The sequence below is a fragment of the Aspergillus affinis genome (assembly GCF_023601865.1).
Source record: "Aspergillus affinis strain CMG 70 chromosome Unknown NODE_57_length_199529_cov_86_754292, whole genome shotgun sequence".
NCBI classification, from domain to species: domain Eukaryota; kingdom Fungi; phylum Ascomycota; class Eurotiomycetes; order Eurotiales; family Aspergillaceae; genus Aspergillus; species Aspergillus affinis.
The window spans coordinates 12,377-24,896 of record NW_026515838.1 but is presented as its reverse complement, the minus strand read 5'-3'; the positions used below and the strand labels follow the sequence as shown (position 1 = coordinate 24,896).

Here is a 12,520-nt window from a genome sequence, read left to right as displayed (position 1 = left end):
TGGCTGGGGTCGAGCAAAACACCGAAGCTGTACAGCACAGTCCTGGTTAACACAGCCAGAGTCGAACCAAAGAAGTCATTCCTTTATTCTACGGCTCGGCGTTGACCAAAAGAAGGACCGAAAAAGAGCGTCATTATCCGTGATAAATAGTTATTCTGTTGTTTCCTTTTGCCAGTCATCGCTGGTCGATGCTTTAACTGCTGTTCAAACATTTGCTGCTGTATTCCGCTTCGTCCAAATCTTCTTCCATCACCATGACACATGCTTGGGGTTCCTATTTCACAGGTTCGAAACTTTGGTTCTATTCAATATTTTGGGGTGCACACATTGCTATATTTGCAGTAGGCTGGTACGGTTTTCGTATGATTTTATGGAGCACAGTCGCTGATCTCTTTTAGGTACATACAGGCGTCGAACTCGAAGCTAGACGCTCTCAATACCCTGCAATATTCGGTTTGGATTTCCAGAGGTGCTGGTCTAGTACTAACGGCCGATGGAGCTCTCATTCTTCTGCCGATGTGCAGGAACATCATCAAATGTATCAGACCGAGGATACGATGGCTACCTTTGGATGAGACTGTATGGTTTCATCGTCAGGTAGCATATTCTTTGCTTGTTTTTACAGCCGTCCACACGGCGTCACACTATGTCAAGTGAGTCTACACACTCAGGTTGTCATTATGGTGGAGTCTAATGACCTGCAGCTTTTACAACGTGGAAAAGCATCAAATTCGGCCGGGGACGGCAGTCCAAATACACTTCACCCAAGCAGGTGGAATAACCGGCCATATTATGTTACTCTGCATGATGCTGATGTATACCACCGCGCACAATCGAATTCGCCAACAGTCGTTTGAAACGTTCTGGTACACGCATCATCTGTTTGTACCATTCATGCTGGCTCTTTATACCCATGCCACTGGTTGTTTCGTTCGAGACACGACCGACCCGATTTCGCCTTTCGCCGGTCAAAGATTTTGGGACCACTGTCTTGGCTACGAGGGATGGCGATGGGAGCTAGTAGGAGGTGGACTTTACCTTTTCGAAAGACTCTATCGCGAAATTCGAGCTAGGCGACAAACCGTGATTACCAAGGTGATCCGTCATCCATATGGTATTCCCTACCTCAACGTTTGACCTCGAGAGTATCTCTGACAATTAGCAGATGCAATGGAGATCCAGTTTCAGAAAGACGGCTTGAGTTATAAAGCAGGCCAGTGGCTTTTTATCCAAGTACCCGAGGTGTCCAGCACGCAATGGCACCCTTTCACAATAACCTCCTGCCCCTTCGACCCATATGTCAGCGTACACGTTCGTCAGGTCGGAGACTTCACTCGTGCCTTGGGAGATGCCCTAGGTTGCGGACCAGCCCAGGCTCGAGACTTAGAAGGACTTGACCCGCTAGGCATGTATGAGGTGGCTCTCCAGAATGGACAAAAGATGCCCAACCTCCGGGTCGACGGGCCCTACGGAGCGCCCGCCGAAGACGTCTTCGAGAATGAAATTGCAGTCCTCATCGGAACTGGCATCGGCGTCACACCCTGGGCCTCCATCTTAAAAAACATCTGGCACCTCCGATCTGGCCCTAACCCTCCTCGTCGTCTCCGTCGTGTCGAGTTCATCTGGGTCTGCAAAGACACCTCTTCGTTCGAATGGTTCCAAGCCCTTCTGTCGTCTCTAGAATCCCAATCCGCCTCCGCAGCCGCTAGCGAAGGCCGTGCTGAATTCTTGCGCATCCACACTTACCTCACGCAACGTCTTGACGAAGATACCGCCGCCAACATTTACCTGAACTCAGTCGGCCAGGACCTCGACCCTCTCACCGAACTACGCAGTCGCACCAACTTCGGCCGTCCCGACTTCAAGCGTCTCTTCACGGCCATGCGAGATGGTCTCCAAGACCAGACCTACTTGTCAGGCTTGTACGGGACCTTGAACCGGCGCACCGAAATCGGAGTATACTTCTGTGGTCCGAATTCAGCGGCTCGACAGATTCGAGAGGCCGCCGTGACGACGTCTACTAAGGATATCAAGTTCAAGTTCTGGAAGGAACACTTCTAACTTTGCCTCTCGTAGTTTGTTTTCTTATTTATTTATTTTTTGTTCTCTTCTAGTTATCTCTGACGGTCTAGACAGTGTGTAATATTTGCATGCGAAGCGAAAAGAAAGGATATGGGTATTAACTATTTGCTATGAGATGTCATGACTAACGATTCTCTTTTTTTGTGGTTTAACGAGGTTGTTTTATTCGTTGTTTCTGTTTCTGTTTCTGTCTTCTTCCAGTCATTTCTTTTGAATCTTTTCTTTGATTTTCTGTTTCGTCTCTTTCCCTGTTTGATCTTGATTGGCTTCTGGAATTTCCCCGTCTGCCATGATTCTTGCAGTTTTTGTACTATATTTTCAGAGTATAGCCCCCGAATTGGATTTACCAGTACAGATAGTGATTATGTAGTGGAATATTAACATATGGATAGAGATATACGGCCTTCATTCGAGCCAAGAAATTAATAACCACCGAATGGATGTGCCATATTAGCATTTCGCATTAGCATACAACACCTTGTAAGAGATATATACAACCCCAAGTCTACAACTCCATCCTCTCATCCTCACTCTCTGCATCCTCAGGTATCGTAATCGGGATCCCCAACGCCGCAGCCCGATCCTGCATCTTAGCCGCTACTTTATCCAACAGATCCTCGATGTCGACGTGGATCCGTAACTCCTTCTCCACGAGAACATTGTACACGCGACGGAGCTCGTCGAAACCCATTCCTTCGTTTTTACCGGAAGGTGGTGCTGGCGATGAGGATGTACTAGAGTGTCGTTCTCGGATGACGTCCGCGCGGAGATGGCTGAACGCTATCATCACGAGTTCCTTGGACCACGGACAGGCGCGCATACCGCGGTAGAAGACGTCCTTGGCGCGACGGATGTCGTGGTGCGAGAGTTCGAAGAGGATGTAGAGTTTCCAGAGGGTGAGGTTGGAGCGGGCGCTGGATGTGGATGTGGATGTGGAGGGTTGGAGGGTAGAAGAGGGCCTGTCTTGGCCGGTGATGGCTTTTTCGAAGGCCGCTCGGGCAGAGTGGATGGTTGAGCCGGCGTGGACGGGTCGGCTGAGTTCGGTGTATATGGAGAAGAGATGCGATGTGATGGGGACTTGGGTTGTGGTGAGGAGATTGTTGGCGTTGCTGTTTTCGCTGACGCTGACGCTGCCTTGGGGGTGCGTGGTGATGTCTCTCATGGTGTCTCTGACGCGTTCTTCGATTCGGAAGCGAGATTCGTTCCAGGCGAAGAGGGAGAGGAACATGGTGTTGTGTGGGAATAATGAGATGCTCTCGGTTAAGAGAGTTCGGATGTATGAGGGTTTGTAGAGGGTGCTGGTGCGAACGTGGTGGTAGAGGAGTCGTGCGCGCGACTGGTGGAGGAGTTCCATGGTGAAAGGTCGGAAGGAGCCAGTGTGCGATGGCATTGCATCGAGTCTGCGGGTGGCGTTGAGGTATGCCTCTTGGGATTTGACGAGGTCGAGTGAATGAGCGAGGTAGAGTAGTATGGCCAGACAATCGGTGCAAGCAGCGAAAAGGTCGGCGTTCTCGGCGGCGAGGGCGGTTTCCTGTGTTCCCGACAGATCCTAGGATTATTAGTGCCATGTTGCTAAGGTCGGGTGGAATTTTTGTCTTACACTCTGTATCTTGAGAAAGCTGGTTGGGCTGATGGTGGACTGGCTGGAAAAATCAGGGAAAACCTTCGGGTCGACACTGTTCTCAGGCATAGACAGCAGAAGGTGGGAGGCGTGGGCTATATTTCGAGCTTCTAGCAACTCCCATATCCATGTATGCCATACTAGGACGCTCTGAGCTTTGTCCTTCTCCGAGAATGTCTTGCTCATGGAGAGAGAGGTCGCCCAGACGTGGTCGGCAACTGCCAGGTTGCCTGAGCGTCGCTCGATGAGAGCGTAGCAATTGTAGAGCCGCAAGCTAGAGGACCGCTTCTTGAGCAACGATTTTGCGTACTTCTTGGCGTCCTTGCTGCTGCATGCGAACTCTACAGCAATGGTATACTCCGCTATGAGCTCATTGCCCGGCATTGCCTCCACTAATAACCTCAGAACACGCCGGGCCCAGTCGGGGTCGATATCGGATCGCCTATGTAACGTCGCCTGAGCCCATGATCTCAAAGACGCAAACCATGCCCCCTCGTCGGCAAAAAGGGTTTGAACGGTGTGGATGAACTTTTGATGAGGGAAGAGAATTGGCTGATCGGCACTGGAAGAGTCCTTGGGAAGCCAGTCGTCAAGACTGGATTGTGCACTACCCGCGAGATAATTCTGCAAGAAGCTATCACCAATCCAGCAGGCAGTTGTTTCCAGGTTTCTCGGAGATATTAGAGGCGGGAGGCAGCAGAAATACAGAAAAGCGTCGACCAATTCTTCAGCCGAATTCAGGTGCCAGACTAAGGATACAATCTCTTGGAGGTCCGATGAGAGGATGACTCGGAAAGGGTCGTCATCTTCGGATTCGTCTAAGCTGCGACCAGGAAGTCGGGCATTGAGAATCCGCTCCCTTTCACAGGTTTCCCATGTTGTGAAGATTGCCTTTGGATTGACGTGTGAATCTGGCTTGAAGACTCTAGGGGCTGCAGGAGCACCACCGCCATTAGCCCAGCCTTTTGCACCAACTTCGCCAATGCGAGCACTCTCCGACTCCCAGAATTCCATCAATATCGATATTATCCCCTGTGAGTCTGCGTCTAATGATTGAGACCGAAAGAAGGCAATCTCTAGAGTTGCTTGCCAAAGGCCAACGGCATGTTCTGTGAACCCGGACTCGCGAATGAAGACCGTTAGTCGGAGAAAAAGGTAGATTTGGACATGGGCTTTCCCGGGATTATCTGGAGCCGACCGATTGAGCCTTAAACACTCCAGGAAGGTTGTTAGACATTGTTCGTAGGTAAAATCCAGGAATTCAGTCTGTCGAAAGTCCAGGTACTTGATCCAGAGACTGACGAAGTGAGCGTTCGACTTCAATACGGCCTGCCATTGTGCGGACAGCTTCTTCGTATCCCACAATTTTGCGCCTTCTTCCAGTCGTCCGAGGAGTAAACGATCACGGGCAGGAGTTTGACCGGATCTTTTTAGGGCCTTTTCATACAGCGAAAGCTTGATATCGGCCAAGCTTTGCTTTTCGGCATAAGTCAAGGCGCTGGATTCCCGTCCAGCGCCCCGGAGAAGAGTCTCTTGGTGATCGATAAGCTGCAGCCATGTGCTAACATCGCTAGGCTTCTTCTCAACGGCTCTTGTCAGTTCAACATTCCGTTGTTTGATCTCCTGATCTGGATCGACGCGAACCGCTTCGTCATCACTCGACCCGCTGTCCGACACGGCCTCTAAGTCGCTCGGGATGTCGTCTTCCGGTTTGGCTTTACCGTGGATTGAACGATACGCGTGTTTTTCATCGTCCGACTCGATCTCGCCAATGTTTGCTTGTTTTCGTCGACTACCGGAAACGTTGAGAGGTAGAAAGTCTTTGGTGGCATCCGTGTCCTCATTCGGTGAAGATGCTTGGCGTATTCGAAGTAGTTTCGGTCGTTGCTTATGGAGGCCCGCCAGTATGCGCTTGGATTTCGTTTTGGACGTATCGGAGCGCCATGAATCTGCCCTTATAACCAACGCATCGCCCTCAGCGGAATTTCGGTCGATTTTATAGTTCGGAGGGAGGCCCAGTACACTCCCTCGACCGACGCGATGATAGAGGGGAATGCTATAGCGATAGATGGTACCATAGATCAGATTGTACTTGTCGCCTTTGCGATCGATCACGTATAAATCAGGGACATCTTCTTCAGGCGCCTTCACCTTGGCTTTAGACGACGATCGGAATCCGGGGGTTGCATCCCTCGGTTCCTTGGGGGTGTCGCGACGGCGATGTTCCGGTTCTCGACGGGCATGACGATGATCTAGGTGTTCTCGCTCTCGGCGCCGTTCTTTCGAGCGCGAACGATCGCGATGACTTCTATGTCTGGAATGATGACTGGAACGATGCCGGGAACCCTCCTTCTCTTCTCTCTTAGTGGTGTCGCGATCGGGTCGCTGGACCGCGGGCGGAGGAGCTGTCGGGGGCTTGAAGCTGGCGAAGCGCGGGATGGGTTTTTTCTCCTGCAGTGAAGGAGACATGATTAGTGGACATGACTTATCAAGGACCCAAGAGACAGAGGACAAGCACTCACCTGAGAGCCGGAGGAATCCATGCTCTTGAGACGTGGGCGTGGGCCAAAGCAGGTCGGAGCCAAAGGCGGGCGGAATTGACAACTGGAAAAACTCCGTTCCGCGATTTTTTTCTGCTGGGGAAAAGCGGCAGTAAAAAAAGTTGCTCCGATCAACCTTCCTCTGCCTCCCCTCCAGATCGATTACGCAGTGCTCTTCAACGCCAGTGGAGCTCAAGAAGAGGCTTGTCTGGGGATGGATACTTTCTGTCTTTCTCGTTAAAAATTAATTCACCCTCAAAATCATGGCTTCGTCTCTCTCCGCGCAGTTGGCGCAGATCGCGGCCAACTCGACCAGCCAATTGAACCTCCGAGCTCAGCGAATCCTCCATTCGCAATCGCTGATTTTCGACAAGAAGGTTGCTGGATCCCAGGACTTTCAGACGATCTACGAAATATGTTACGAGGGCTTTCAGGAGCTATGCCTGCTGGACCCCCGGTTCGCGCAGTTCGAGCGGACCATCTTCAGCGAACAGAGCACCGGCGAAGACCGAACGGAAATGAACGCTGCTCAGAACAAGGAGCTGGACACGGCACTGGAAGCTTTCCTGGCATTAGTGGGAGGAAGATTGCTGTTGAGTCCTGCGGTTAAGGCGGTGGATTGGCTCGTTCGGCGATTCCGGTGCGACAGTGACCCAATGCTTTTTTTTCTATAGAAAATAAATCTGACTTTGGCTAACATCCTGCAGAATTCACGAGCACAATACCGCGTTTACGATCCTCACCTTCCTGCCATACCACACTACCCCTCTTTTCTTGAACCTGCTCTCGATACTTCCCCAGGACTTGACGCCCACGTTCAAGGTGCTCAACCCGTACAAGCAAAGCCTGACCAACCCTCCTCGTCATCCGCTTTTGCACAGTGCCACGACAAATAAGCTATTCCTTGCCGCAATTAATGAATATACCCTTACGGTCAGTCGACTGCAGGCGGGCCACCATGCGCTCCTCTCGTTCTGGGCGGGAATTATGACGGAAGCTGTTGCGGGAATGCTGGACTCAGCGCGCTCGGGTCGCAGAGCGGTGGAGAAGCAGCAGCACGACGATATTCTTCTGCGAGTTCTCGCTGTTCTGAATGACGGATTGGCCATGAAGGATGTCTCGGAGTTGGTTATTGGTTGCTACATGGTTTGCGTGGTTCTGGCCCAGAAGGCCTCTCTACAGGATACCGTCCTCGACGAGCTGATGGGGGCTGTTGCGGGCTCGTGGACTGAAGAGACGGCGAATTCGGGTCTGATTTGTCTGTCCGTCATGGCACAGCTGAAGCCCGACGCAACGATACCGAAGCGTGCGTTCAAGGCTATTCTCCGATTGGACAACCTGGTTCAGCAGCTCTCTGAAATTTCGACCCAGTATAAGACATCCAACCTGCTTCTTGCGCTTGTGGCTGGTTGTGTCCAAGACATCTCGAATCAGAAGGACACCTCGCGACTGGATCTGTTAGCGCTCATGTTCGAAGCGCAGTTGTTCGGCGAAGAGGAGACCGGCAAGGCCATGGCCTTGGTCTTGGATGCTGCTAGCAATGCGAACAAGGAGGGTGTCATGTCGTTGGACTCCCAAACTCACCTGGCTGATCTCGTCCAGTCTTTCAGCAACTCGGAAACCCTCAAGCCCATTTTCCAAAAAACCGTCGCAGAATCGTCCCTAAATATCTCCGCTTTGGAACACAATCTGCAGACTGTTCTTGAGTCGGCACCGACGCCAAAGGCCCTGGAGGATGTGGAAATGGAGGATGCAGAGGACAAGAAACCGGAGCAGGATGCTTTCCCGGAAGCTCTTGAGCCCTTGAAGGCGGAGAGCCCGTTCAAGGCTTCATTCCTTTCCGCCCAGTCTATTCCTGTTTTCGACCGTCTTGTCCAGGTCTTTGCGCTCGCTGTTGGATCTCAGGAAAATCTCGATACTTTCACCGAATTGAAGGTCCTCGGAAAGGCGGATGCCACCAAGTCGCCACAGTTCCTGTCTTTCTTCGTCCGAGTTTTCTCTGGCCCATTCCCCATCGGCACCCGAGGGGCGGCGTTGAGCATTATCTCCGCCTTTCTCAACTCTGCTGCTGCCGACCTTGACTTCCAAGCCCTGCTTCCGTTTGTCTTGGTTGCTCTTACTGATTCATCGGAAAGAATTCGCCGCGAAGCGGCCGGTCTCTTGGCTACCGTTGGCAATCGGTATAAGAAGAGCAAGAAGGCGGACAATATGACTGTTTGGGCTCGTGACACTCTGTACGGCCAAGAGAAGCAATCCAATGACATTCCCTGGCTTTCTGGCCGGGACGCCCAGAAAGTGCTGGAGCGCGCATTCATGCCAGGCCTGGAAGAGTTCATCTTGGACCCGGCTCATATTGGCCGTGCCCTCGAGACGACCCTGCGCGGCTCTTCAGTGACCGACTCTGGTGCTGCAGAGATCAAGAAGCCTCTCCGATTGCACCTGTTCACCTTGCTTTGCTCCCATACCGTCCAAGTGCCGCTGTTTATACCGAAGAATGGGCTGCTGAAATTGCTCAACCGCGTTGACAAGGCGGGTGGAACTACGCGCACGAAGGAGCTCGAGCCTGTGCTGAAAATGTGGCGAGACTTGGGCGAAAAGAAGGCCCTGGAAGCTTGTCAGAAGGAGCGCATTCCCCTCACTGAAATGGAGGACCAGGTCGTTGCGACGGTCACGCCCAAGGAGAAGGACGCTGTCACCGTCCTTCTGTCTAACGTTCACCCTTACTCGCAGTCCCTGAGCCCGTCCTTCGCCGCCGCAATCTTCCGCCGCATGAGGGACATTTGGTCCAAGGTGCCTGAGGACCGCCAAGTCGTTGCCACCGAGCAAATTTTCGAGATCTCTCTCGGCCAGGCAGACTCGCTACTTGTCGCCGGCTGTCGTGATGTGTTGCGTGGCGTCGAGCTGCCGGGACCTGCTCTGCTTCAATTCCTGCAGAAGATCCCTGCCTCCGTCACCGACATGGAGTCTCTTGGACCGGCACCCAAGAGGAGACGCACTAGCCAGAACAACATGGTTGCCATGACAGTCCGGGACGAGGCCAATCTGGGTCAACTCATGGAGAAGATGACGTTCATTTTGGAATTGGTAGACAGCTCAAAGCCGGAGGCACACCCGGAATTGGCCGACGGTTTGTTCCAGACCCTGGCTGCTCTTCACCACTTGAAGTCGCAGATCCAGTCTGGAATGAGCTACCTTCTGAGTCTGGTTCTTGGCAGCCTTTTGGCCATTGTCAACCGATCCAAGGCAAATGCCAAACTGCAATTCGACACTTCAGTCATCCGGGCCGATCTGGTTGTGGATTGTGTCCGTACTACCGACAGTCCTCAAGTGCAGAACTCGGCACTTCTCCTGGTTGCTGGCTTGTCGGTCATCGCTCCTGAGCTGGTCCTGCACAGCGTGATGCCCATATTCACCTTCATGGGATCGAGCGTTCTGCGCAAGGACGACGATTACTCCGTTTCCGTGATTGACCAGACGATCGACCAGGTTGTTCCGGCACTTATCCAGTCCCTGCGCAACCAGAAGCGCGATGTGGTGTCGGGTACATCAGAATTGCTGCTCAGCTTCACCGCGGCATTCGAGCATATTCCCTCGCATCGACGCCTGCGACTGTTCCATGCTCTCATCACGAAGCTGGGTACGCAGGACTTTTTGTTCGCCGTTCTTGCTATGCTTGCCAATAGATACTCCATGGACAAGGATGTTCTGGTCTTGATGACAGGTCTTGTGTCTGATGCTGAGGCTCCTATCGAACTTAGCGTGCGTTTTACACTTGAACACCCCCTTTTATTTAACAAGTGACTAACCCTGTTGCAGACATATAAGAAGTACCTCGATCTCGTCATCGATTCGCTCAAGAAGAATCCCGGTATCTCGAAGGTGCTTCTTGCAATCGGAACTGACGATGGGCGCGAGGCTCAGAAGGTTGCAGTTGATCTGCTTCGGGCATTGGCCTACCTGTTCCGTCACTCGTCTTTGAAAACGAAGATGGCGCAGGCGTTCGAGTCCGAGGAGGGCGACGCCCCCGGCCAGATTCGGGATCTGTTCTCCTTTATCTTGGAGCAAGTTCTCGACATTGGCGATTCCATGCAGAGCGTGAAACCCATCAGCCAGGCCAGCGGCGAAGTGCTCAGCGCGCTGTTCGGTACTCTGTCGCTTGCCGACTTCATTGATACCGTCGAGGTCCTGTTGCAACGACCCAACGACGAACTCCGTCGGAAGGTCCTCCGACTCTTGGAAGGCCGTCTGCGCCAGACCCCCGAACGGGACGGCCCATCGCAGATCCGGATGCTGGACTTCCTGCCGACGCTGGTCACCATCGTGGAGTCGTCGCCCGACATTCTGCTCAAGCACGCGGCCGTGGCTTGTATCGACCGCATTGCCGACAAGTACGGCAAGAAGGACCCGTCGAAGGTCATTCCTGCGGCTATTGCGGTGGCTGGGAAGACCTGCATCGGCTCCGAGGACGATCGCATTCGCATCATGGGCGTGTTGTGTTTGGCCTCGATGGCCGAAGTTCTCGGCCAGGCGATGATTCCTGCCCTGCCGCCGGCGGTTAGTCAGTCTCTGGCCCTGCTCGAGCTGAGTCTCGAGGCTGGTCAGGAGAACACCCGACTGCACGATGCGGTATACTCGTTGTTCTCCGCCTTGTTCGTCCACCTGCCCTTCATGGTCTCCGGCCCCCAGCTGGACAAGATTCTCCTGCTTTCGTTCAAATCCGCTTCCTCGGAGGAAAGCGAGGCCGAAAGCCGACAAGAGGCGCTGCGGTTGATGGCGCGAAAGGTCGACCTCGCCGCCACCTTCGGTGCGGTGGATCGCAACTGGCAACACGCTACGGCGGCTGGCCCCGAAGCCACCAAGGAAATTTTGGAGGTGGTCAGCTTGGCCATCCAGAAGCACCCCAAGTCCGCTATCTCGAAGAGCCTACCCATTCTTACGAATGTACTGTTCAAGGCGTTTGACCTGCGCCGTGAGCAGAGCTCTATTGGGACTCGAGCCACTCTTGAGCTGTCGGATGTGGACGAGATCGAGGACAGCATCAACGATATGACGATCAAGATGATCTACAAGCTGAACGACACGACTTTCCGTCCGATCTTTGTCAAAATGCTGGACTGGGCCAACACCAGCGTTTCGAAGAAGGATACGCAGGGCAACTTGGCCCGCCAGACGACGTTCTTCAAGTTCCTGCAGGTGTTCTTCGGCACGCTCCAGGTATTTTCTACTGAACCCTATACTTCTAAAATGAAACATTGCTAACCTCTTCCAGTCGATCGTCACCGGCTATGGCAGCTACATCATTGAGACTGTGGTTTCCGTCCTCGGCAAAGCCAAGCCGTCCGACCAGGCGACCAAGTCTCTCTGGCTGGCTACGATGCGTATGCTCCGAAACGCCTTTGAACATGACCAAGATGGTAAGTTCTCTAAATTTTGCATGTTCCTGCCCAGCGAACTAACGATGAATCCCAGAATTCTGGCAATCTCCCTCTCACCTTACCGCCATCTCGCAACCTCTGATCTCGCAACTCGCCCACGCCACCAACTCCCCTAGCGCCAACCTGGTCATCGCCGAGACGGTGCCAACCATCACCGAACTGGCCGTGGCCGCTGACTCCACGGACAACCACAAGGAGCTGAACTCGACGCTGATGCGCTTCCTGCGGCCGTCTACGGTCACAGGCAAGTCGGCCGGCGGCGAAAACCCGTTTACGCGCCTGGCGGCCCTAAAGGCCGAGCAGTCGCTGACAGAGCAGCTGGGCGAAGAGTGGCTGGCTCTGTTGCCCGAGATGCTGCCGTATATTAGCGAGTTGATGGAGGATGAGGATGAGCAGGTCGAGCGGGAAGTGAGGAAATGGGTGAAGCAGATTGAGAGTGTGTTGGGGGAGAGATTGGATGATATGTTGACCTAGTTAAAACCAGGTGGATGCATGATTGGCGTTGGTTTTTTTTTTTTTTTTTCGATTGTTCATTTTTTGTATATGAATGAAAAGTTGTAGACTTGTTTATATCATCCTTTTGGTTTGATAGTATTTTTCTGGTTTCAGATTCGTCAAATCGAGTCGAGTTTTCATAAACGTCCCTCAACCACAGACCACAGCGTGATCATGATTAACTCAATCTCGCTTGCGAAGATTCACATACTTCAACCCTTGAGAACTAAGCGTTGTAAATTAATATAATAATGTTCATAAAATGAATCCAATCGTTAACCAGGACAAACAGTTGGTGGAAAGCCTTGCCTAATCGGCCCAGCATCATCCAAACAGATGACGTCTTC

General features: G+C 52.6%; 3 protein-coding genes across 3 annotated transcripts; 2 read left to right on the top strand and 1 right to left on the bottom strand.

Annotated features, from left to right (window-relative positions):
• Positions 1–261: 261 nt before the first annotated feature.
• KD926_008548 (putative NADPH oxidase (NoxA)) lies at positions 262–2,061 on the top strand (the record flags this gene model as incomplete). The annotated part of the gene is made up of 4 exons (XM_053101284.1): positions 262–341; positions 399–653; positions 705–1,114; positions 1,166–2,061. 4 exons carry the CDS (start codon positions 262–264, stop codon positions 2,059–2,061), a joined length of 1,641 nt encoding a protein of 546 aa, XP_052955085.1.
• A 526-nt stretch (positions 2,062–2,587) lies between these two features.
• Positions 2,588–6,246, bottom strand: KD926_008547 (uncharacterized protein; the record flags this gene model as incomplete). Its single annotated transcript, XM_053101283.1, has 3 exons — positions 2,588–3,631; positions 3,683–6,154; positions 6,226–6,246. The coding sequence occupies 3 exons, from the start codon at positions 6,244–6,246 to the stop codon at positions 2,588–2,590; spliced, it is 3,537 nt and encodes a 1,178-aa protein (XP_052955084.1).
• Positions 6,247–6,506: 260 nt separating this feature from the next.
• utp10 (snoRNA-binding rRNA-processing protein UTP10) lies at positions 6,507–12,152 on the top strand (the record flags this gene model as incomplete). The annotated part of the gene is made up of 5 exons (XM_053101281.1): positions 6,507–6,883; positions 6,951–10,002; positions 10,060–11,457; positions 11,513–11,657; positions 11,713–12,152. The coding sequence occupies 5 exons, from the start codon at positions 6,507–6,509 to the stop codon at positions 12,150–12,152; spliced, it is 5,412 nt and encodes a 1,803-aa protein (XP_052955083.1).
• Between the last annotated feature and the right edge of the window lie 368 nt (positions 12,153–12,520).